Source organism: Pocillopora verrucosa, chromosome 10, assembly GCF_036669915.1.
Source record: "Pocillopora verrucosa isolate sample1 chromosome 10, ASM3666991v2, whole genome shotgun sequence".
Lineage (NCBI taxonomy): Eukaryota > Metazoa > Cnidaria > Anthozoa > Scleractinia > Pocilloporidae > Pocillopora > Pocillopora verrucosa.
Genome location: NC_089321.1, coordinates 11,225,109 through 11,250,515, shown reverse-complemented (window position 1 = coordinate 11,250,515; position 25,407 = coordinate 11,225,109). Strand labels below are relative to the sequence as shown.

The 25,407-nt window shown below is 37.7% G+C and overlaps 4 protein-coding genes across 4 annotated transcripts; 2 read left to right on the top strand and 2 right to left on the bottom strand.

The window, feature by feature from the left end:
- Nucleotides 1-133: 133 nt before the first annotated feature.
- On the bottom strand, nt 134-8,273 carry LOC131776204 (uncharacterized). Its single transcript, XM_059092374.2, has 3 exons — nt 8,039-8,273; nt 2,369-6,548; nt 134-1,723 (listed from the first exon to the last, which is right to left on the bottom strand). The coding sequence occupies exons 2-3, from the start codon at nt 6,473-6,475 to the stop codon at nt 911-913; spliced, it is 4,920 nt and encodes a 1,639-aa protein (XP_058948357.2). The 5' UTR covers nt 6,476-6,548; nt 8,039-8,273; the 3' UTR covers nt 134-910.
- Nucleotides 8,274-8,951: 678 nt separating this feature from the next.
- On the top strand, nt 8,952-17,548 carry LOC131776252 (male-specific lethal 1-like 1). Its single transcript, XM_059092421.2, has 9 exons — nt 8,952-9,620; nt 12,274-12,392; nt 12,765-12,970; nt 13,690-13,787; nt 14,428-14,495; nt 14,772-14,926; nt 15,375-15,447; nt 15,886-16,005; nt 16,388-17,548. The coding sequence occupies exons 1-8, from the start codon at nt 9,156-9,158 to the stop codon at nt 15,998-16,000; spliced, it is 1,299 nt and encodes a 432-aa protein (XP_058948404.2). The 5' UTR covers nt 8,952-9,155; the 3' UTR covers nt 16,001-16,005; nt 16,388-17,548.
- A 471-nt stretch (nt 17,549-18,019) lies between these two features.
- LOC131776254 (small ubiquitin-related modifier 1-like) lies at nt 18,020-21,413 on the bottom strand. Its single transcript, XM_059092423.2, has 5 exons — nt 21,350-21,413; nt 21,217-21,264; nt 20,626-20,703; nt 20,148-20,219; nt 18,020-18,431 (listed from the first exon to the last, which is right to left on the bottom strand). Exons 1-5 carry the CDS (start codon nt 21,365-21,367, stop codon nt 18,372-18,374), a joined length of 276 nt encoding a protein of 91 aa, XP_058948406.1. The 5' UTR covers nt 21,368-21,413; the 3' UTR covers nt 18,020-18,371.
- A 78-nt stretch (nt 21,414-21,491) lies between these two features.
- On the top strand, nt 21,492-25,163 carry LOC131776253 (tRNA N(3)-methylcytidine methyltransferase METTL6). The gene is made up of 5 exons (XM_059092422.2): nt 21,492-21,713; nt 22,401-22,538; nt 23,286-23,456; nt 23,990-24,131; nt 25,015-25,163. Exons 1-5 carry the CDS (start codon nt 21,492-21,494, stop codon nt 25,161-25,163), a joined length of 822 nt encoding a protein of 273 aa, XP_058948405.2.
- Nucleotides 25,164-25,407: the final 244 nt, after the last annotated feature.

Genomic DNA, 25,407 nt, shown 5'->3' with positions numbered 1-25,407 from the left:
CTAGGGCGCGGTCCTGGGGCGAATTCCTCCCGAATGATCGCTCTCAGCCCCAGATACCCAAGGCTAAAGCACGGCCCTTCAAGGAAGCGGCTGAGTTCGCAATAACAACAAAAACAATCTTTATTTCATTTTTTATATTCTTTATTCTTAAAATAAAAGTTAGTGCTAGTCTGGAGGCAGATAGCTAGTGCTCATCTGGGCGAGCCAGTCTTCAAAATCTAATTTGGCCTAATTTATGAGTCCGAAATTACTGAATATTTTATTACATAATTACTTAGAAAAAATACCATTATAAATGATAAAATAAGCAAGAGTGAGAACGGACTACCACATTTGGTCCATTTTTCCTTCCAGCACAAATGTCTCTACTTGTTAACTTTGCTGGTTGTACTAAATTTTGCGTTCCCACCGCTAAAAAACAAAACAAAACAAAACAAAGGAAAGAAAAAACTGCACAAGCGAGCTATGAAAATATTTCGACTACTTGTGGTGAGAATAAAGAAACACATTAGTTAGGGGGATTACTAGCCGATCCAATACCAAATTCTCTGAACTAACATCAAAAGAGTTTTATGGCAGAAAGTAAGGAGAATTTCTTAGGTGATCTAGGAGTGGAAGGGTTAAAGTTAAGGAGCTGACATTAACTTTCGCCTCGCGATTTTACTACATTATCCTGGAAGTGAGTGATACGAATAGCTAAGCTTATCCGCGGAACGTGATATCGGATTATTCATTTCATTGAAAGGAAAAAATTACTCCAAGTTCCTTTGAAGGCGAAATTCTTTGCTTGCGTGACAGTCGCAGATAAGTCACGAACACACGGATCATTTGACGTGACTCGCGTGACGCTTATAGTTTCAAACATTCGTCACGCCACCGGAGCTTGAAATTTTATGGCAAATTACACAGTTTATTTCCATGTGAGAGTCTTCATACTGTCCAAAGCTTTGTCGTACCTCAGTTTCTTTCCTTGAGCTGTCAGGTACAGTTTCTCCTCAACTTTTTTAAGTCCTAGCTCACTGACGGCAACGGAGACGGGTCCTTTCTTCCCTTTTGGCTCGTATCCCTTATCAAATGTAATTTGAGTATCTGACAATGTGCCTTGGATATGTTTGGGCAGCGAAATCGAGGCTCCCCTCGCCATCTTTACTCCATTAGGGCCCACTTCCGTTATGGTCCCTTGAATGGGCCTTCGCAGGTGAACATGGAAAACCCCTTCCTCTTCAATCCAAACCCACTTTCTAATAATCGGTTTTGTAGGTAGAAGTTTGTCGAGAAGCTCGGCCCACTGTTCACCAAATTCACCGACATTTTTCACATCAGCAAGCGCGCGTGTTCGTTCACCGTCGGACTGCGCGCGGATTACTTCGGGATCTCGCGGTTCAGGTTCGTAAAATGGCGGTTCTTCTGTATAAATATCTGGCTGAAGCTCAAATATGGGGACATTCAAGTTAGCCTGCGATATATCGACTCTCGTAGGAGTGTTAAACTTTCCAGTGAGGCTACCCTCCAAGACCGTCAGGCAGTGCAGCAAGCCAGTCCAGTTACATTCTCTGACGGCAGAACGCCACAGAGGAAGCTGAAGAACGAACGAAAAGGAGAATGCAGAGTAGTGGATGTACCCCTCCAGCACGAGCAGCAGATTCGTGCCATTGCACTCCATACTGGTAATATCCCAAAGCTTCCAGTCATCAGAATCTTGACGCTGCGCATATCGAGTGTCCTAGAGAAACAAGAACTTTTTTCGGTAATTACTTATAATCAGTGGGTCTTCGTTAACTGTTTGTCAAATTCATGTAAAAAGTTGCATTGAGGAGCGCAAGCCCTTGAAAAATAGTCGTGGCACGCGAAGAAGCACCAGTTTAACGTTCGTACATCGCCGAGCAAAATTTTGCAACACATAAAAGGTCTGCAACCGAAATCTATTCTCACGGAACGTTTTTCCACGAGACTCCCTGAGAAATGCGTTGGAGACAAACACGTGATTTAACCCTCTACATACTAACTTTAATATTTTCATTCTACTCACTGATCTCTTAACGTTTCCTGTTGTACCTTTGATCATAAAACCTTACCAGAGCAAAACGTTTTTAAAGACAACACATTTTCCCTCTCGTTTCAAGAAATACATGATGGTTAATAAACATAATAACTTCAGCTTGAAGTAATAATATGCTCGTTTATTTTCCGCTAGACATAACATCTGTTCGTTTTCAGGTCCTCAAACCTAACAGTTCACCCGGTTCGAGCCCACCTCTAGGGAAATGCTCGCTTATCAGAAAAGATGTTCGCGGACAATAATACGGCGAATTGAGGCTAATTTTTATGTATTGAAATGTGACTTCTACAAAATAAAAATCTCTCTTACCATATGGTCATCCATGTAATAAGGTGGGGCAGGCATAGCGGAACCAATGAATTGCCTTCTTTCAGCTTCCGAGTTTAGGGTCGCGTCTTTTAACGTAATAACGACTGAGTTGTCTGAGGAAGACTGACTCCCATCTGTGGACTCATCTTTAGTCACTGGGGGTAGGGGTGGGGGAATCGGATCATCTATCCCCTCGTCTATAACCACATCGTCAGTTACTGCTTCAGTATATGGGGGTGGGGGGACAGGAGGAACTCCATATGGCCCCATGATGTTAGGAAACAGATCATCATAAGCAGGGGGACGGGGAAGGGGAGCTGAAGTACTTGGTTGTGCTTCAGCTATCTGTCCTTCCTCTAGGGGAGGTGGAGGGAGTGGAGGGGCCGGTACTTGGAGGTGTGAATAAACTGACGGGGAGACGGAGCGGTCAGCCTTCTGCGCTTCGTAAACGTTCTTCACCAGTCTTCTCCATTGAGAGCGGCCTTTAGTCCAAGAGTTTATCATGTAGTTTTCTTGAACCAGTTTTGCTTCCAACGACAACAACTTTTGACGGAACGTTCTGCGCTGCTCTTCTACGGGAGTTCTTCTTCGATTTCTGAGGAAAATTGATACCATGAGAGCGACGAGTACCACTAAGAGACAGCCACCAAGGAAAATAACGAGAGGCAGAAGAGAGTCGGGATCGTTTCTTATTTTAGCAACCAGAGCTGCCCCGGCTGCGCACGCGGCACAGATAAAAGTCACCGCGCGCCATATGTACAACACAAAAGAATTTGACAATTGAAACTTGAAAATCCTCTTGAATGTCAGGGTGAAAATAATCGCACCTAAATTTGCCACAAGTAGAAACGACAACACAATCATATGATGCTCCGCAGCTAAAACGACCACACCCACCATTAACGCTTTAACAAAATTAATGAAGATGTTGTAAGCGGGGGAAAATTTTAAATCCTGGCCCGGGTGTTCTACATCGCCATATTTGGTCCCGAAAACGATGGCAGTAGACGAGTACCAAACCAATCCCAGCAGGCCTAGGAAGGCGATGGCCTTGTGGCTTCCTTCCCAGCATTCCATGCTAGGTTCTTCGATCAGAACAACGGGCAAGCAGTAACTTCTACTTGAAGTGTTCGCGTTTACAGTTGAGTTAAGCTTGGGGCAATCGTTGGTCTTGCAGGCTACAAACGTAAGGAAACTCTCCACGACCGTTACAAATAAGGTGTTAGCGAAAAGAGACAGGAACAAAGTCCATCCCATGTGTTTTGCGCATGATCCCTTAGGTAGATGCTCCAGGACGCTTTCCAAGATCACAGGCGCGCCGCAGCAGAAAAACCATACCACGAATATAAAAAAGGTCAACCAGAGCTTCACATTAAAAGAAGCGAAGTTCAATAGCAGATATTGGGAAGCAGTGTTGAGAATACCTGCACCAGGCATGGGTAGATCACTTACCACGAACACTAACGCTAACAGTTGTAGTAACTCCACGATTTCAAATACGATCACGTGAATGTTTGTCCAGTTGAATCGTACGTAGTCGTAAGGCGTTGGTTCGATTACGAGCGCGTCTGCTTGGCTATGCACGTGCCTGTTGGATGGATTTCTATACTTAAGCAAAAGAATGACCATTATCACCAAAACCATCAACAAAATCACAGCAAATGCGCCGATTACGACTGTCAACGTGTCAGAGTCTATTCTCTGGCTGATGTAAAACGGTATGAGAAACGGAAAGGCCACGAAAATCACGTACAAGACAGCGGTGACGAAATAGGCGCAGTCCTTTGAAATAAAAAATTTCGTAATGGTCAAAAATAAATCCGCCGGCATCAGGAGACCAAAGAGAAGAGCAGTGAAGAGAAAGCGGACACTCTCCCAGCTGAAAAAAAAACTAACCAGCTGAACAAGGTCTTCTAAGATCATGGCTGGATATCTTTTGACCGTCTCACGAACTGCGCGCCAACTGTGTTTGAAAACAATGTCTATTGTGATGTCGGTGATCAAGAAAGGCGCTCGATACAAGAACATCAGGACCAACAAGATTCTGCAAACAGTCAACAGATCGTAAAAATACTCTTTACAAGAGCTGAACACTATGTTCCTCCGGTCATACCAGCGCCGGCAGAGGTTTCTCAACAAGGCAGGGCCGCGGTATATCAGAGCTACATTCAGCAGTGTAAGCACCAAGAGGACGAATCGTCCACTGGGGAGACATTTGATCAGAGCTTGTTGAGTCTCTTCACGCGAGCGCGTCTTGAGCCCGCATTCCTCACCCCACAGCGGCACTTTAGGAATGGTGTACTTTTCAACAGTGCGATATTGCTCGGTTACGTGACTCTCATATCGAAGCATCTCGTTTCTAAATTTTGCCAAGTTGTTGTTATGGGTGGAGAGATTGGGGTGGAGTAAAAAATTCCTTTCACATCTGTACAAGCGCAGCAGCTTGTTCACTCGTTTCTCCTCCCACCATTTGATCATATCAATCAAATGGCCGAATTCTCCATCGAGTTCGTATTTTCTCACTTTGTTTCGAATCCACTCTAATTCCTCCAAATAATCTCTATTGACAGTGTGAAGATTATTCCAGAGCTCTGCCTCCGATGATCGATTTTTTAAACAAGTTGAAAAGATGCCTTCTAGCTCTCTCCGATTCTGGAAGCGCTTCTCCAGAATATCAGGGACCCACTGCATGTAGTGCCTCAGAAGGCGGTTCTTTTTATGTTCTTCGTCTTCCAGCAGATGCACCCAGCTTTGGATGGGCCTGACGCACATCAGAGCCACAAACAGTAGGACGAAGAAAATGTCCACTACCAACATGGCAGCCTCAAAGTAAACTGTAATGGCAAACTCCAGGAAGAAATTCCCAGATTGGATAAGCTTAGACAGTAGCTTGGGAAATCGCAAAATTGTAACAAATATGACAAGACAGAGAAATATAGCTGGTATGTCTATAAGCAAAAATGCAACATTCTTACAAATGGACTTTCGAATCTTCCAGGATCGTTCCTCCTGGGGTCTTGAATAGTACTTCTTGACATCACAAATTAAGGGGTATAACCTCCACAAGGTTATCATGACAACCAAACACAACAGAATGCAGACAAAGTCAATAAACAGCATTCCCATCTGGCAGACACAGTTTTTCCTGATTTTCCATTGGTCGCTTTCCCAGTTTCTGAGGAAGTTGGGAACTCTCCATAAGGTGATGAACACAATAATGGCACATAGAATACACGGAATATCCACAAATATCAACAGAAATTGTTCAACAATAACTTTTCGGACTTTCCACTGTTTTTTCTCTGTATGATAAAGCTTGTGCACCAAGAAGGGCAGTCTCCATGTTATTATGGTTAAAACAAAAAGCAGCAGGCAAAAAAAGTCAACAAAAAAGAAAACAAATTCGGGAAAAACTTCAAATCTCCACTGATTCCAATTTTTATAATTTTTTCGGCACTCATTCACATTCCTGACTAAAAATGGGGCACGCCATGTCATCATAACAAGCAGGCCAATCAAAATACAAGGAATATCAACCAAGAGTTGTAAAAATTGTATGATGCAAATTTTTCTCCATCCAAAGTCTCTCCACTTGTAGTTCTTCATTTGCAGTTTTTTCACAAAAATGCAACATCTCCACGAGAAGAAACAAACAATGGCCAGAGGAACACACAAAATGTCACAGATGAGACGAAAGAAATTCTTTCCAATGATTAAATGAAGCTCAAATGCTCTCACACCATAAATTCCCGCCCCTTCACTTGTGAAATCTTTTAAGTTCATCTTTGCCTTGATTTCATTGATGAGTGGGATGAGAATCAACCCCCCGGTAAACAAGACCATAAGCAATAACATGAGAATAAATGGTATGTCCACCAGAAAGAACAAAAAATGGACAAAACCTACACACCGCCATTCCACCATTGAGTCCATGTGGTAGAACTGCATCATCATAAACGGTAGTCTCACAATGGTTAAACAAGCAAGGATGTTGAATATTAACCCAAAAAAATCTGCCAACCGCTTGGCAATAAAGAGTGCACAAACACCCAGGCTCCAACATACTTTCTGAACAATGTAAGCAATGCAGTCCACAATTTCTGACATCTTCAGGAAGTCTCACCTTTAGCTTTCAAAGGGTTGACAATATTTTTGAATGTAACTTGATATTTTAAAGGACCTAGTATTAAAAAAAGAAGATTACAAATCAGAAGATGAATAAATCTTACAAAACAAACTTTTATATTATCTAACAGTCATTTACTGTGGTCAAGTATGAATATCAAGACTGACGTTAAGCTTGTAATATACAAAATGTTATTTGCTAAATTAGAAGTTATTGGAGAATTGTTCTGAATTAATTTATAGATACTTTTAGCTTTAAATACAATTTCAAAAAGTTAATTGTAGTTAAAGGGATGTTCAAAGGAGTGTAATGTAGGGGAGGAATAACAGTGTCACAAAGAACCTTGTTTTCAAGATGTGTTGTAATTTTTAACCAAGCTTGCTTATAATTATGTTTGAAAAAAAAATTTTAACATTAGTGGTTTAAATGTTCTTTTGTTTTTCTCTCACTACATTATGTAACAAAGTGAGAATTAGATTACCCTCTGTAAGTAGCACAATTTATCGTTTATTTGTTTATTTGGAACCAACACAGTGATCAGCTCCCAGTTGGCTTGTTAGCTCAGTTGGTAGAGCACTGCACCGGTATCGCAAAAGTCATGGGTTCAAATCCCATACAGGCCTGAATTTTTTTCAGGTCTTCTTTTCACTACTACTTAGGTAGTGTTCATAACTGCAAAGATCGCTTTCATATTCACACAATTAGTAATGTAATATACCAGAAAAAGTGTAAGATTTTTAATTGTATATCGATGGGTAATATTCTTAATTAAACACCAATCTCTCAGGGCTCAAATCATTAGAAAAGTATAACAGTGAAGAGAATTGATATTTGGATCTTGGAGTAAAAGAATTGACCCTTAACTTCTAGAAGTGATTAATGTGTAACTTCTCTCTAAAATATCTATACATTATCTAGCAAACAGGTAATGAGAATACACAAAACTTATCACATAGAAGATGTTATCTTCATCTAATACCAAATTCTTGTAACTTACTTACAGGTTATGTGAAGCTACTAGAGGGGAAAATTAACGATCAGATCTTTGGGGTTAAAGGGTTAAACAAGAGACTTGACTGACGCGCCTTCCCGGACAGTCATCTTTGGGGGAGTGGTTGACAAATTAAATTGACTAATTTTTAGCCACAAATTAATTAATATTTTTCAAACTTTAGATATTGCTCTGTTTCTTATTTCTTGCAAAGTATGAATAACTACCTGACTGGTCAGAAGTGTTTACCATACCGAATTCCCGACTATGATCTCTGCCCTACATCGATCGAACCCTAATTTTACTTAGATGTAAGATCCAGTTTGTTCTTTCGAAATAAATCTTCAGCCAATATGTAGCAAAATAACGAATCAGATGGCTAGTGCGATAACTCATTACATGTTGTGATCCTAATTTATTTCAAAAACTTCTGTTTTCCTTCGTGAGATTTTTCACGTTCTTTCTTTGACACTGGCATCGAATTTGTAACAAGCATCTCGTTCATCAACAAAGGGTCTTCCAAGAGCCTTCAGAATGTTACACATAAAATTACCTGAATTGTCCTCTATTGTCCGTGCGATGGAGCACTGGCAAGTCTGAAGTAGAATTCTAACTCCAGAAACAACATTCAAATGTACAGCGATACTGAAACGAACGGAAAAACTGTACCCGGAAAATTGCTACGGGCAGATGGACGTCAAATGTTATTAGACGCGCGCGTAGCGACGACGAAAGATGTTACTCTAAGAGGCATGCCGCTGACAATATTTTACATCTGCTAGGGAAACGCTTTGGATGGACGTTGCACAACCAAGCTTGCTACATGTATACAAACAAACCAACCATGGGTCTCGTAGGTCTCAGAATCTCGCGATTTTCGGAATTTTCATTTCGCCACCCGGTAATATGAAGAGAGGACGCAAACACACTGGGGCTGAGTTCTTTTTCGCGCACGTGTCTCGCGAGTCTTCCCTTTTATGAAATCAATTAGGAGATTATCATTTGCTCTGAAAATCGCTCAGAATCCAAAACAAGCTACATGAATAGTTTTCTTTCTCCTTACATGGAATGCCATAAAAGGGAAACCTTCCCCCATACCTTCCTCCATAATTAAAAACGATGAAATAATTTACTATAGAAGATGACATATGTAATGTCGAAACATGTTTTGCAAACTTAAAAATGTTGTTCCTTTGAAAAGAATGATAAAAAATTTAAGAATCTAAGAACATTGCAGATATCGGCTTATTTTGCGTTAGCTAAGGTTTGCTCCCTTATTTCAACAAAGAGGGCTTTTTTAAGTGAAAAGTACGCGGTCTAGTTTTAACCGGAAATACACAAGCACGCACCTCTCCCAGCTAGGTAACCTGTCACGCCGTTCCATGCCATCACTACCGGAAATAGCGTCATTTTGTCGCAAACAGTTTTCGTCAGCTTGTTGAATTCGAAATGTGTTAGGACAGTGTAGGTTTCTAAACAACTTGTATTGTTTTTCCAAATAATTGTATGCTTAATTTTGAATAGTCTTGGAAAATAGGACATTTTTCAGACTTCATACCGGAAACGACATCTGCGACTCTCGAGAGCATCGGCTGCCTCGTATTCGTGTTGTTCGCCATGTTTTTGTCACATGGACCGCCAAAGTGCCGTAATGGCTGTTTTTGACCCGAATGAAACGAAACAGTTTTAGGGCCGTGTTCGAGAGAACGTGGACCAAAGTCTGCCAAATGGTTATGACCACAGACTTACCCTGCACTGGAAACATGGATCAAAACCAAACGAAAACCGATGCGCCCTTTGTGGGAAACAAATTGGCGACGGGTTCTGCTAGCTCGCGATCGGAACGGCAGGTTACCCGCGTTTTGCGATCGAAATCTTCGATGGCTCTGAAAAATGGCAGCAGTAGCAGTGATACACAGAAAGAGCAACTACAACCCAGCACTGATGTGCCGTTAGTTAAGCCGTCGGAGCCAGAAATCGCTTGTGACGGTAGCAACCATAAGATGGACGTTGTCGGTGAATTAACTCAGTTACGGCAACTTTTATTACTGCATTTGGAGCTCATTCAACAACAACAGGAACAATTGCAGATGAAGGATCGAGAGATTAATAAACTAAAAGAAGACAAGGAACAGGTATAAGCACATTTGTGTTCTGTTTTCATAATGTTTTACTGTCTTAAATTTCTGCATACATAAAACACAGAATCGCATAAATTTTATTTTTGGAGAGGTCAGCGGCAGATTCAAACATGGCGCTCATAACAGGTCACGTGGAATAATTAATTTGTTGCGCTCGAGAGATGCCACATGGCAGATTTCTTGAATTTAATTTTTCGTGTGAACAATTCCTTTCTTTTTCATGTTTTCGGGTAGAAAGGCTCTCTCAGAAGCCTTAGTCTTAGACCATACGTACAATTATCACTCTGAATTTGCCCTGTTAAGTAAATGTGTTTCAAATTAATAAGGTTCGCGTAAATTTCGTGTCCCTCTTGCAATATCAATACCGTGATATCAACCCAATAAGTGATGAGAATAAGGTGATTGGTTCGTCCAATAAAAAAATTCTCTGTACTAAAATTTTAAGAATGGTATGGCGAACAGTAAGGAGAATTACCAATGACATCTGAGAGTGAATTCATGTTGTGTAATGTTTGTTTTGATTGAGTTTTGCGATTTATCTTTAGCTGAAAATAAGCCTTTTTTAGGCAGGCAGGTGGTTGGGATGAGCGAATTAGTGGGTTAGCGAGCAATAGCAGGCAAAAAAAATTGAACGAGGAAACACCAACATACAAATAATTTTTGGAGAAGTGACAATTTTGACAACTTCATTCATGTATCAAAGCTTTGAAGTAAACTAGAACCCAAGAGTATGATTTTGATAAATATGATTATTATTCTAATTGGTAAATATTTTTGCTCTTTGATGTTCATGAATTTGCTTTCATGCTTGAGTCATGATTCAGCCAGAGTACCAAAATATTTCAAGTGCCTAACTCAACTCTTTGGACCTTAACATTAGTGCAGGGCGTGAAATTGCGCCTAATACAGGCACCAATGCGACTAAATTTTTCACTTTGGCGACCAAATCCTGGAAATTAGTCACCAAATTGGCGACTAGAATGTTTCATCATAACCTTACCAAGAGATATAGTGAATTAAAAAGATTTGCAAAGATAAATCCGCGGCGAACTTCCTCGTTAAGTTTGTTTCCAAAACGCAACACATGCATCTCGATCGATAACTAGACGCCATCTTGGATTTAGGTGAGCTTTAACGTTGTATATCGTCCATCCTAGTGTCCACTTTGTAGCACGTTAAAGATCTTTTCCCAAATTTAATTTTGGAGGGTCTATCTAGAACGCGACAGCTTAAAAAAAGGTTTTGTTTGTCTTTGAAAATGGTGACCAACTTTTTTCCACTTGGCTACCACTTTGAAGAATTTAGGAGCCAAGTGGCTATCCGAAAAAAAAAAATTAATTTCATGCCCTGTTAGTGTGAAATTTCTCCATACTGTTCTACATACATTCCTAAGGAGCTTGCAAGAAGAATTTGATTTACAATCAAGAGCTTCTTAATATGGTGATCATTTCCTTTATTGTCAAGATCTTAATGTGTGATTCAGGGGTAATATTGTCGTGAGAAATTCGATGCTTGTCACTCTTATGGGTTGAAGGGTAAGACTTGGGAAAGATTTCTGTGTAACCCTAAATGCCCAAATGAACTATCTTTATGTTTTTTGTCATTGTTTTCTTTCTCCAAGAACTATATGCATAATGAAGTGTGGACTGTGGAGAAATCTTGCCAAAACTTTTTTAAAATGCAACAAAATTGGCCATATCTTATTCTCTTTATATGGTATAACATTAAAAAGACTGAGTGGGCTCAGAAATGCGCCTATCAGAGCTGTTGGAAAAAAAAATACTACATCGTGAGACAAATGGAAAACTTAGCTTTTATTGTTATTCACCACAATGAATAACCACAACCTTTTTTATGAAAAAGACTGAGTGGTTTCCAATTTGGTTTTTTACCATATGAGAAATGAACAATATGAGACAACCCCAAAGCAAGAGTCTAAGTTGATAATCAAAATTATGATTTCAGACAGAATTAGATGACAAACTCCTGTTGTCAATTAATCAAATCACAGAATTAAGGTGCCAACTGATCTATATGAATGCTCATATGAGGGAGGTAGCTGATTTTTTTATTAAGTCAATGAGTTTTTGATCTTTTAGTCTGTCATCTGAGTGAGGGTAGTCTGGGGAATGAATTTTGGTGGTGGTATGGACTGATGTTTCAACAACCTTAGTGGAGGTCATAATCAGAGTGGAGCTGTCACCGTTCTAGAAATTAAGTTAGGGAAAAGGTCTTTAACGTGCTACAAAGGGGACACTAGGATGGATGATATGCAATGTTTAAGCTCACCTAAATCCAAGCTGGCATCTAGTTATTGATCCAGATGCATCTGCTACGTTTTGGAAACAAACTTAATGAGGATTTGTCTTTGCAAATTCTTTTTAATTCACTATTTCTCTAGGTAAGGTTATGATGAAACATTCTAGTCGCCAATTTGGTGACTAATTTCAGGATTTGGTCACATTGGCGCCTGTGTTAGGTGCAATTTCACGCCCTGCCACTACTGAGAGCAGTCATTCATAGGACTACTGTTACCTGGTAATCAGAATACAATCAAATGCTATTCTGTAATTGAGACTGATTACCATTAATTACTTTATTTTTGTAGTTTGATCATAACATTTATGGTTTATGTTCTACATTATAGCTGGAGTCTCGTATGCATCGGTTGGAGAGAAGAATGGCAGTAAAGAAGAGAAGAGATGTTAATGAGGGTTATGAAGAAATACAGGAAGAAAAGGATGCAAAGCCAGTGACACCTAAATGGTAATGTCATGCAAAAATGAATTGTGTATAGTGTTCTTGTTAGTTGAGGAATAAAAGATCAGTAGTGAAAAAGTAAGCTCACCGGATGGAAGATGGAATCAGATCATGTGAAGGAGTGCCATAGTAAAGTCCTTAGTGCCTCTCAATGCAACTTCAAATTCTCCTTATGTTTTACATGTGAATACAAAACAAGTTGAAGGAAGAATCTAGTGGTCTATGAAAAGTCACAAAGGGGTAAGGCTGATTTCTATGTACTCCTTCAATTGTTACCAGTCAAGGGTTTAGTCAAGTCTGCATGAACATACTGGTAAAGAAAAAAATTTAATCTCAAACATTTTTTTGAAGTGGTTTTTGTTTTGATGTGTCTTGTAGCCGTCGTTTGTCAGTGGAACAAATGATGCGGGCCAAACGAGTCCCAGCAACTGCACCAGTTACCATGACTTCGCATATGTGCGAAGATGTAAGCTATGATACACACATGAGAACTGAAAAACTTTACCTGCATGGTAACTCACCGGATCTTCCATATAAAGCTGTTGAGAGTTCAGCCTCTGATAGAATTCAAAGCCATGTACAGGGTAAAATATAACAATTTGTTTTTTCACCCAGAATGGAAAGTTTTTTCAAAATTAGATTACAGTCCAGTTTGAGCACAGTGTGTCCCACAGGAAATTCCAATTGAGTCTGTACACAGCACTTTGTAATTTGAAAACTCCTGCAGAGCAGGAAAAAGAAAAAGGGCCCTTTTTTTCTCAGGGCTCTGACTTCATTTCCTGTAATGAAGAGACAAGAGTGTTAAAATTGATCTAAGACTGCAATTGTTTTGCTTTACTCTGCTCAGTCAATTGTCCAAAAAAACCTCACTTAACCTTTTAACTCTTAATATCTCATTAGTAATTCTCCTTACTATCTGCCTTACAGTTCTTGTAATGTTAGTTTGGAGAATTTGGTATTGGATCAACTTATAATCCCTTACTTGATATTTTTCTTTAATTCCCTAATTAATAATTTTCTTTATTCCCATTACTTGTCTGCATGATATTGTATTGATATTGTAAGGAGAAACTCTGTCTTGGTCACTCATGAGAGTTAAAGGGTTAACCTTACCTCCTCAATGAATTAAGTGTTAAAATAAAGTTGATGACAGTTTTGTCACTTATGGTTTCTATAAGTTCTTGCCATTTTCTTACATGATGTTGAATGGCCATTTTTTAGAAATACTTTTTAATACAAGGCTTAGGTGATTATAATATATTAGATACACCCTCTGGTGACAAATCTATTTTTTTATTTTCAGTTCCTACTTGGCAAGTAAATGAAATAGCAGCAGTCAGAACAGGGAATTCAAAATCATCAAAATTAGCAGGATCATCATCATCATCAGAGAACAATGAGGTATTCATTACATATGTAATTTAATCCAAAGTCAAAGATGTTCCCATGCTCCCTGTGCCTTTTACAATTACTTAAGCTACTAGAGAAAATTAATTTATTCTTACTGAGAGAGAATTTGTCAATCAAAATTTTTTTTAACTTTTTGCCTCTTCTTCATCTTGGGGTCTGGTTGTTAAGCCCTTTGATGTTACTCCAGAAATGATTGCCAACTAGCGCTGTACTGCTAGCAGCAGTATAGTATGTCATATTAATATTTCTGTGGACCATTTTTTTAATGTAAGGCTGCCAGATGGGGACTTTTAACCCTTTAGACCCAAGAGTGATCAGCACTATATTTCTCCTTACAATAATATTGCTGAGTCATTCATTAAGATCCTAAGAAAAAAGGAAGTGATTGCCAACCTAAAAAGCTCTGATCATTAAGCAAATTCTCCTCGTCAGTACCAGAAGAAAGGTACGGAAAAGAGTGAAGAGAATAAGGATGCTGATGTTAGGGTATTAAGGGTTAAGGAAGTTCAAGTTTACAGTTCAGTTTCGTTTTACTCCTAGAGGTTTTTCTCCCTGTTTTCAGTACAAGCATTATCTTGGTAAGGTCTCTTTAGTTAACCTTAGTCAATTATTTCCATATTTTTCTTTGTAGAGTATTGACGATGATGTATTTGCAAAAAGGCATATGAAACATGAAGTTGAGGAGAGGAGAAGAAAAAGGTGAGGGAAAAATGCATTTTGAATGGTCCTTACTTTCTCTTTTTAAAAAAAAAAAAGTTGTTAGGGAAGAAGGAATTGAATGAAATAAGATCTGGTAAGAATGAGGATTGTTTGTAATTTGATCAGGCAAAGAAAACTGTACTTGGCAGTGTCGAATTCAATCATCAGAGCAGAGAGCTTAATATTTCAATTTTTTCATAATCAGAACACTTGACAATAGTGAAAATAATGATTGATTTTAAAGATTTAAATTCTATTTTTCTTTTATGATTTTAGATGGGATATTCAACACATGCGTGCAATGCAAGCGCATCAAAATCTTGAAAAGAAAAGTAGAGACAGAGAAGAAGCACGACTGAAAGGGAAAAGATCTGGATGTAAAGATGAGGACTGCAAAAATATTGAATCATTCCTTCCACCTCCCGAAGATGGTATGAGACAACAGATACCAGAATTTGGTTTTTTTGTTGTAACATTTTACAAATAAAAACAATCACTGCACTACCATCTTTGTAGAAAATTTTATTGATATGTAATGATAATTGATGTTTACCTGCTTGGTTTTTTTATGAGCAAGATTTTATTGATGTGAAAATTTTCATATGGGCTTGCAAATTGAAAAAAAAAAGAGCCTCAGATTAACCCCTTGCATCCTAACATGAATATTCATATTCTCCCTACTGTTCTCTATACATTTCATAAGGTGTTGGCATAGAGAATTTTTTTTTAAGTCAAGAGCTTCTTTAGTTGGGCATCATTTCCTTTATTTTCATCACCTTAATGTTTGATGCAGGGGTGATATTGTAAGGAGAAATTAGACACCTGTCACTCTTAGGAGTTCAAGAGTTAAGAATAATAGTTTTATTCTCCAACCTCTAGTGATGGCAGTTGAAGTTTCTGACACAGTTCCTGTAGTAGCCTTTGGGTTTCCTGTTCCCTTATTTCAAGAAAGGTAGGTGACCTGTGTAATACTAGGCAGGGTTACAGACTTTAATTTTTTTTTCACAAAGAATGGACTGGAATATTTCCCCCCCTCCCCCCCCCAACAACAACAGATGTGCAGTACACAGTGAGGATAGACACTTGTATTCATGGTCTATACTGTAATTTACGGACCAAGCGGAAAAGAAAAATGAGGTTCCATAACTTACAGTACAGACCAAGAGATAAGGTTAATAAGATATTTATTATATCTCTGTGTTCAAATAGAGGGGAAGATTTCAATTTCAAACAAACTTTTGAATTTAGTAGGCTGTACAGTGAAAGATAGCCAGCTAAATTGACCAATCATAGCACACATACCAACAGAGAGATATATTAATGATGAGTAGTGATGTAAAGTATCATGAAAATTTCTAGATTGATAGGATAAATGAATTTTTACCCACAGAGAATTTGAGATCCCATGGTTTAGTCTTGATAAGAGAGAACTCCTTGAAAGGAAAGGCAAAGTTAGACCAGGGAGAAGTCGAGGGAAACTTCGTGGTCGACGGAAGGGATATTGAAAGAGGTGAGGAATATTTAGTTACAGCAATAGTTAGAGGTGTCAAAAGCTAGTTTTTTTAGATTAGGAATGAACAATGAGGACAATTGTCATGTTTAACAATAGCTGTGAAAACTCTTTTGCACCCACTGTCACTGTCAATTTATAACCAATCAAAATAATTCAGCTTATTATATGAAAGGTTTTTGAGAAAAGAAAATTTAGTTGATTGGTTAATCGCATTTTTTTCAATCCTTGTATCAAATCTTGGGTTTTTGTAGCATGTGTTTTCACAAACAAGAAGGGTAAAACTGTTTGCATGTAGTATTAAGTATCAAAGAAAATAAATTAGCATTCTCCAATATGACTTCTTTGTTATTAATTCAAAGTTTTTCTTTTGATCTTACAGATGTTGAATTTGATGGTGAAATCTTGGTTGAACAACTCACGAAGAAATGATTTTACCTTTTTCTTTTCAGTTTTTCGCTAGAGATAATATTACTAATGAATACTAAGCACAAAACGTTGTAGTATTTTAATTTTTATAAACAGAGTTTAAGCCAACAATCTCAAAGGATCTATGAAGTATTGAATCTATACTTTGCTTTCAGCAATTTTCCCAAGTGTTGTGTACTTTGGAAATGTTCAGGTTAAAGTTGAAGTATATTAGTAGGTAGGATAATCTACCTACAATGGTTAGAAATCCCAAAAGGTTACAAGATTCTTTTGCTAGTGGCCTTTTTAATTGGACATTTGAGTCTTACAGACAACTGTTTCTCTTTCCTTTTTTTGTTTTTACCCTTGTGGTTAAAATGTAGTTTTTACAATTTGTTTTTGCATTCATTTTTCCAATGTCAGTTTCTGTATATTCCTGTAAAAAAAAGTTTGTTCACACAGCTTCTTCATCTGACTTTAATCCTTGTAAGTTGAGTTTGTTGTATAAAAAATTACTTTGGATAGTCACTTAAAACCAGAAAAACTCCTGTCATTTTATAGAAATCGACTTACTCCTAAAAATATTTTGTTTAGTTTAAGGTGGATTGAAATAAGCAGGTATTAACACAGTTAAGATATTATACAGGCTTAAAGAGATTGAAGTCTATTTTGTCCAATTTTCACAACTTTCAAACAGCATAAAAGTATAACATGTAGAAACCTACTCAAAGTGAAACTGAAATATTTCATTGTTAAAAACATCTGATTTGATTACAGAAATAAAGCAAAAAGCAAAAAGGAAAACAGTAATGTAGTATCTTTAAATGTAGCTGAGGAAGGAGAGAAAGAGAGCTGCTCACCCAAAAAGAGTTGGAAATTCAGATCCTTTTCTAGGGAAAGGCTCCAATTATAAAGAATAAAATTAAAGAGGAGGGAGTATAAATTTCACTACGGCAAACAGCGCATCTACCCCAAAGATAAAGGGGTAAGTTTCTAAAGAAACTGTGGTGCTGCGTCGGTGGGAGAGTATAGCAGGTAATTTAGTGTTAACAACTGGGTTGAAAACGTAAATTAGCCACCATAAAGGGTAAAAAAGCTGACGTTTCGAGCGTTAGCCCTTCGTCAGAGCGATTGGCTAATTTACGTTTTCAACCCAGTTGTTAACACTAAATTACCTGCTATACCCCAAAGATACTTTGTTAGACTAGTAGGTGAAATGTAAGAGGAAAAAGTTGATTTTGCATGTATGTACAATTGATTTTGTAAAAGGCAAGATCAGCACTTGTGATATTCTTGTATCCCCATTTTTCTGAGCTATCTGCTCACAAAGTTGAACTTTTTACTTTAATACACCTCTGTATTAACAGATAAAGCATGTTTATTCTGCTGGAAAGTCTTGACAGTTCTGGTTCAAATTCCCCACCCCCTTGGCACAGATAACAATCAAATGCCTGTGGGTGGCAGGAGGGGTAATGTTGAATCTTTGATTATTGTAAAGATAAACTAGATGAACATCACTCTTGGTGTTTAAAGGGTCAAATCATGTCACCTGTGCTCATGTGATTCCTATACTTGGACTATGTTACCAAGAAAGAGCAAAACATAATTGAAAGTACATCTTTAATGAACTGAACTGTTGAATTTATAAACAAGCACTGCACACTTAACTGACAAATTATAAAAGAGGTCAAATCTAACTAAATGGAATGAAACAAAGAAATTCTTAAACTATTCACAGGAAGAAATGAAACTTATCATAGATTAACAATTGCTCTATGCATATAAGCGGAGACAAATATAAAATCCTGGTTTTGCACCAAGTCTTATTCATAAAAGCAACCTTTTGCTTATCCAGAATGAACTATGTTGTTGCTACTGAACAAAAGTTGTAATATGATACCATTTGAGCTACAAGAGAACAAAACAAACTTATGTGGATGTCAAGTATGGGGTAAAATTCATTGCCCTCCCGTCTGTTCCTGGTACACTTCGATAACATCATCATCTTCCATTTCGAGCTGCAAAAAAAGAAAACAATCACTGTGAAGGGCAAAGACATCACATGTTTAACACAAGAGTTCTGAATGAAAGTCATGTGATTTTTTGGGAAAAAGGACAGGTTTGGTTTCACACCACACCCACTGAACCTTCTCTACAAATAATTTATGTAGCAATAACAATACAATGGAAATGTCTTAATTGCAAAGTAAACCAAAATCTTAAGTTAATAGCACAGTTTTAAGTGATAGAACAATGTTCATCAATAAATATTCAGAGGCAAACACATGGGCCTCTCTGAGCTAAAATATAATTGGGTGCTAGTGCTGACCAATGACCTACTAGTTGTTATTTTCAGCAACCACCATAAAATTTCCTTCATTTTTGAAAAGAGTGATAAGTTGTGTCAATGTAAAAAAAAAAAAAAAAATGAGAAAAAATTGGAGTACATCATATGCTATTAAAATGCCTTGAGAATCAACACAAATTGGAGAGAACCAATAATATAGCAAAGATATATGCAGGGCTCAAAATTAAAAAAAATTCCAAGTCGCCTTTTGGCAACTATCAAAGAAAAAATGGTTGCCAAATACAAAAATGCAGTTGCCAGATAGTAAAAGAACAGAAACTCAGATTAGATCCCCATTTAATTGACATAGTCGTTTGGCTTCTGGAACTAAACATGTTTCAAAGACATCCTCCGGTAGCTGCTGCATGAGATTCATGCCCCGAACAAATGTTTTTGAAAGGCTTTGAAACGCTTCTTGTTTGCATACTAACAACGACCTTGCTTCCTGGTAATTTCTAGCCTGCAGCAAATTACAAAAATCGTTCAGTGTATTTTTCTCTTGTGATAAATAATTCATGACTTTTGGCTTTTAAATTCGGTAGCCTCTCAACAAAATATTGTGCCGGCGATCACTATGTAGAAGCCACTGTAATGTTGCCTCAGAAGTCGCGATCTTAGAGCAATTTCAAGTTTTAACTTAAAGGTAAACAGACTAAATTTGCATTTCCTTTTGCAGAAAAGCAGAAATGAGACTAAGGAAATTGTTTCTCACCTTTAACATTTTATTTATCAGAGGAACATAGTTGCCAAAGTGACTAAACTCAAATTTTTAGTTGCCAAGTTAAAAGGTTTAGTCACATTGTATCGGTCACAATTTCGAGCCCTGATATGACAAAAAATTCTACAATTTCCTCAGTCAAAAGCTTCTCTATTAAAAGTGGGTCCATTACCTCTAATTGAAATGTTATTAAATTTATTAAAACTTCTAAGTATGTGATGTACATGATAGCCAGTATAAACAAACAAAAATTATTTGGCTTTGCCAGGCAAATTGAGACAGAACTTTTGGAACTCAAATCAATAATAGTTGCCTCCTGGCACCCGATTCTTCAAAATACTATCATAAGGTGCAACAGAAGTTTAGCAACCACATTTTGGTGTTAAAATGGTGTTGTTGTCATGGACAACTGACTATGTTTCCAATGGTAACATGTGCTTTAACCTCTTTTGGCAAGCATTCATGTTTGATAGCTGACTGATCTCTGAATCTCAAGGCTCTTGAGATTCAGTTACCTTTGGAAACAAGGAAGGTTGCCTGTGACAACACCAAAAATAAAACCATGTCGCCAAACTTTGGCCATGCCTCACTCAACTGATTATCTTTTTATCATGAAAATGAGCTTCAGCAACAACTGTGACCATTTTTCAAGTTCTGTCCAATACTTACATCTTTAGGAGTTTGATCATCATTTATTCTTTGACCATCGAAAAGAAACCGAAGTGAATTTAGGGGGACACCCTAAACATAAAAGACAATGAAATCATCAGCACAACACAAACTAAGCAAGATTGAACGCTTGCTTGCAGAAATATTTAGAAAACTTTAGAAATCTGACCAGTGGTTCTCATGGTAATTAGTTATACTTTTAAATTTGAGAAATCTGTGTTTTTGTATTTTCAAACAATAACATGTATTAACTCTTTCATTCCTAGGAGTGACTAGCCTCTAATTTCTCCATATAGTACCACCCTCGAATCAAATGCAAAGGTTGTGAAAATAAAGGAAACAATCACCAATTTGAGAGGCTCCTGATTGTCAAACAAACTCTCCTTGTCAGTAACATAGCAAATGTGAGGAGAACAGTGTAGAGAATGTAACTACTAGAATATTATCAAAGAACGTGTATGATTCGAAACTGTCAAACCTGGCGATCGCAGTATGCTTGCTTGAGTTTTTTTAATTGAGTGGTTTTCTTGATCTTAAAATGTACTTCTGTGTTGTCCTGTGTAGCAAGAAGAGAAGCTCAATCAGCAAAAGATTTTTAACGACAGGAACGTCAAAGGGTGGCCTTTTTACAAATCGACACAAGCACGTGTGTTGCGTTTCCCGCCACAGATCACAATATACACAAATCAAAGTGGTTAACAAAACAGCACAGGACATAGACATCGTTTCGGGAAGCCAAATCATTATGGTTCTGAATACTAACAAACGCACTATTTCTTTGGTAAAATGGGGAGGATTTCGAAAGTGGGACGGCCGTAGTGTAGGAAGTAGAATAGCAGATTTCAAATTCCTTGTTCTCACTTATGTTATTTGATCTTAGTTCGACGCTGTACTTTAAATCGGCGATCATCACCGCGATAATTGAACCCAAATCTATGCCGAATTACCAATAATATGACAAAAATAATCTTCCTTGTGGAGGTTTTCGACGGCATTTTCTTCTGAGGGTACAAACTAGCACCTCGATTCAACGCTAAGCACGAGAACGATAAGATCAATGGCAGCTTACCTGACCCATAACTTTCAGGTTAATGTGTTCTGATTCAGGTTTTACCTCCTAAGAGAAAGGAAATTGTACATTAATTCTTTGAGATTTAAATAACTTATTGAATGTAGAAAGAATTCTCGTTCAACCACATTACCTTATTTTCCTCCGACATTTTTTACTTTCCCTTGTGCGACTAAAAGATGTCAAGTGCCGCAGTGTATTATGGGACACTAACTTCCGATTAGCAAAGACCCACGGGAAATATTTATAGTAGTCAGCGGTTGTTATCATAAGTGATGGCGGACGAAGGTGATGTACGTGCTCTCACAGAAGAAGAGAAGATAAAACTTGAAGATGATAGCAAGATTGTTTCAAAATTCAAACAGAATAAGCTAGAAAAAGAAGCCCAAAAAAATTGGGATTTATTTTATAAAAGAAACGCTACAAACTTTTTCAAAGATAGACACTGGACTACTGCAGAATTCAAAGAGCTGTTATGTGAAAGTAGAAATGGCGAGGTAAGTGTGTTGTGCTAAATTACAGAATTAGGAAAGGGTCAAATCTATTTATGGTGGAATGAAGAGGACTTTGACTGAGTGTTGTACAAGTGGAACCAAAGTAATCACAACAGCAAATCAGAGTAGAGGAAAATTCCATAAGGAGCCAATAAGAACTCAGATTAAAAACAACCAAAATGCAGAATTGGTCAATTTACCAAACATGACTGGTTTTGATTTTGCAAGAGGGTGGATAAATTTTTTTGACCAATAACAAAGTGTTTTTTGGGAAATCTAAATGCTATATTAGATAACTTTCATCATTCAGTTAAAACTTGTGTCCACAGGGAGAGAATAATTTAATTCCATTAGAAGAGGAATGTGCTTGGTTGTTTTCAAATAACACAAGAAATCTGGGGACAAATGAGAAAGAAAAAACATGGGAGAACTAAGGAGGGTAATGACCCTCTTTTCCTATGAATCCTACAAAATAACTTAGACAGCTCTCCATCATCCACTTGTACTCCTCTTCTCCTTTCCTTTGACTTCAGCCTGGCACAGGCAGAGTTGAAATGATGTGATTAATTTTGGTCAAGACATGTAAGTTTGAAACTGTGTGAGATTGGTTACAAAAAGTCAATTCTTGATGCATCAGAAGCTGTGATTGCTCTCCAAATCTAAATGTAAATTTTCTTTATTGAAATCAAGTCAGATTTTGTTACAAGCAAAGTTTTATTGGAGGCTGGATGTGGTGTTGGAAATCTCTTCTATCCGTTACTTGAGGAAATCCCAAATCTCTTCATTCATGCATGCGATTTTTCAAAAAGAGCCATTGATTTTGTGAAGGTAAGAACTTTTTAGCAAATTTGGAGACCATGTGGGGAATGGATAAAGGGGATAAGTTTCTGAAAAAACTGTGATGCTGCATCAGTGGGAGAGTATAACAGGTAATTTGGTGTTAACAACTGGGTTGAAAACGTAAATTAGCCACTGTAAAGAGTTTAGAGGGTCAGCCCTTTGTCTATTGTTTTGAAAATAGGCTGATGCTCAAAATGTCAGCCTTTAAACTTTTTATGGTCGCTAATTTGCATTTTCAATTCAGTTGTTAACACTGAATTGTATGTAGGGAATGGTTAGGGTACTCCTTAGAATCTTAAACACTAAGTATTTAATTTTATTCATATGGTTTACACTTTATTAATAGAGGAGAGAAAAGTGTATTGTTCTTGTGTCATAATTATGATCATATATTTACTTGTGCAGTATAATTATAGCTTGAAAAGATTGGTAATTCAGATTCAACCAAAATAAAGCTGCCTTGACAGATTGCTCTGAAAAATAATACTGATTGACAGATTAGGTGACCCCTTTCATCCCTCCCAAGATCTCATAAGTGATTCTCCTTGCTGTCTGTCATATAGTTTTTCTGATGTTAGTCTAGAGAATTTGGTATTAGATCAACTAATAATTCTTAAATTAATAATTTTCTTTATTCTTATCACTTGTCTGCTTGATATTATAAGGAGAAATTCTGTCTTAGTCACTCAGGGGAGTTAAAGGGTTTACAATTTTTGTTTGTTTTTTTTTGTCTAGGAACATCCTGCTTTTGGTGAAGAAAAAGTAAATGCCTTCCATTGTGACCTAACAGTGGATGCTTTAGAGTCACATGTGCCAAAATGTAGTGTGGACATTGCAACTTTGGTGTTTGTCCTGTCTGCTGTCCATCCAGATAAGATGTTGACTGTTCTTCAAAATGTAATACAGGTAAAACAGTAAACTGAAGTGATTGCATTTTTTTTTTCCTCAAACATTATTCTCAAAGTTCACCCACAAAGTAAACGGATAATTAATATGGCTTTAGACTGGTTTTTTCTGGGTTGTATGAGCATTCTCTTGAGGCACAGATGGCTGGTATTTTTACTGTCTTACTTGTTTCTGAGGTGTCAGTTACTTAACTCCCAAGATCTGATTGTTAATTCTCCCCTCTAGCTGCTACACATCTCCTTGTAAATTGGTTATGAGAATTTGGTGGTCAATCAAAGTAATATCTTGTATCTGATGAGTTTGAGTATTCTCATCACCTGTTTGCTGAATAATGTATGGATATTATAGGGAGAAGTTCCATGTTAATCAATTCTGCAAGTTAGAGTGTTAAGTAAGACAAAACACTTAAATACTTGTCTTGATCTTGTTAAGGTATCCTGTCACAGTTTGGTTAGGAAAAGACACAGTAAACTTTGACACAGTAAACGATTCATTTTTACTAATATTTTTTATTTTATTTTCATCCAAATAAGGTTCTCAAACCAGGTGGATTGCTGTTCTTTCGCGATTATGGGTTGTATGACCATGCTATGTTAAGATTTAGTCCTGCAAACAAACTCTCAGATAACTTTTATGTCAGACAAGATGGCACTAGAGCTTACTATTTTTCAAAAGGTAAGCTGAAGTCCTCTTTCCATCTTTGTCCTTTTCATAAATTCACATCTTCTTTGTTTGTCCCTCTTACTTTTATTTCTAAAAAAATATATGTTTTTGCTTGTGTTTACTTTACAATAACTTGTTGGCAACTTAAGGAAGAGAGGCACAATGGCAATAGGGGCTTATTGGGGAGGGGGGTTTATCAGAGAGGGAGATGTTTTAGACAAAGATGCTTTATAGAGAGGAGGACTTTATTTAATAGGGGTCTTGATTGATTGTAGGGCTCAATAGAGAGGGGGGCTTGTTAAGGTGGGGACTCTTAAGGGAGGAAGGCTTCATAGAGGGTGGGGCTTAAAGGAGGGGGGGCTTTAGATAGGGGGCTTAATATAGAACAGAGATGGGACTCTTAGGGGAAGGACGTGTAACAGAGGATGGCTTAATGGAGAGGGAGATTTATTAGATAGGAGACTTGATATAGAACAGGGCTCAACAAAGAGGGGGTTATTTGAGATGGGGACTCTTACAGGAAGGAGGCTTAATAGAGAGGGGGACTTAATGGAATGGGGGGCTTATCAGATAGGAGGCTTAATATAGAACAGGACTTAATAGAGAGGATGCTTATACAAGGGAGGAAGGCCTACTAGAAACTTGAAGTCCTAGAGTGGTGGGGTTATTAGAGAAGGGCCTTGATAAAGAGCAGGCATAATATTGATGGAGGGATTGGTAGAGAGTGAACCCTTAGATAAGGGGGTCATTAGGAAGGGGCTTGGTAGAACATCTATGGTTGGTAACTTTGTTTCTCCTTTTTCTCCCATTGTAAAAAAAAAAAGACAACTTGATGCCAATTATTGAAAATTTTTCTTCCCTTGTTACAGTGCTTTTTCTTGTTTTGCTCTTACAGATCTTGTTGAAACACTCTTCCATCAAGCTGGATTTGAAACATTAGTCAATGATTATGCTCACAGGAGGACTGTTAATAAAAAGGAAGGAGTTGATGTACCAAGGATATTTGTACAAGCTAAATTTAGAAAACCAGGAAAGCCTGGATGAGGTATTTATTTGACCCTTCTCACTGGAAAATATTAAAATGAGCTTTCCTAACCAGTTGTGGTCAATGTGAAGAGAACTGCATAGAAATAGTGGAGAGAGTTTATAGACGGCTTGTTAAGTTGATCATGGGTGCCCTGTTGACCATGGATTACTACCACAGGGAACCCACCACAGGGCTCCCACAGGGCTAACCACGGGTCTCTGCATCAATGATGGCAATAACCAAACAAACGTTGAAGAATTC

What these genes read in the sequence shown, in the direction of transcription:
- LOC131776204 (XM_059092374.2), bottom strand. Translation starts at nt 6,475, where the DNA reads ATGTCAGAAATTGTGGACTGCATTGCTTACATTGTTCAGAAAGTATGT. An exon ending in ATTACATGGATGACCATATG is followed by an intron (nt 1,724 to 2,368) that starts GTAAGAGAGATT and finishes TTGTTTCTCTAG; the next exon opens with GACACTCGATATGCGCAGCG.
- LOC131776252 (XM_059092421.2), top strand. Translation starts at nt 9,156, where the DNA reads ATGAAACGAAACAGTTTTAGGGCCGTGTTCGAGAGAACGTGGACCAAA. An exon ending in TAAAAGAAGACAAGGAACAG is followed by an intron (nt 9,621 to 12,273) that starts GTATAAGCACAT and finishes TCTACATTATAG; the next exon opens with CTGGAGTCTCGTATGCATCG. An exon ending in AAGCCAGTGACACCTAAATG is followed by an intron (nt 12,393 to 12,764) that starts GTAATGTCATGC and finishes TGTGTCTTGTAG; the next exon opens with CCGTCGTTTGTCAGTGGAAC.
- LOC131776254 (XM_059092423.2), bottom strand. An exon ending in ACCTGAAAGTTATGGGTCAG is followed by an intron (nt 20,704 to 21,216) that starts GTAAGCTGCCAT and finishes CTTGCTACACAG; the next exon opens with GACAACACAGAAGTACATTT. An exon ending in AAGCATACTGCGATCGCCAG is followed by an intron (nt 20,220 to 20,625) that starts GTTTGACAGTTT and finishes TTTTATGTTTAG; the next exon opens with GGTGTCCCCCTAAATTCACT.
- LOC131776253 (XM_059092422.2), top strand. Translation starts at nt 21,492, where the DNA reads ATGGCGGACGAAGGTGATGTACGTGCTCTCACAGAAGAAGAGAAGATA. An exon ending in GTGAAAGTAGAAATGGCGAG is followed by an intron (nt 21,714 to 22,400) that starts GTAAGTGTGTTG and finishes ATTGAAATCAAG; the next exon opens with TCAGATTTTGTTACAAGCAA. An exon ending in TTCTTCAAAATGTAATACAG is followed by an intron (nt 23,457 to 23,989) that starts GTAAAACAGTAA and finishes CATCCAAATAAG; the next exon opens with GTTCTCAAACCAGGTGGATT.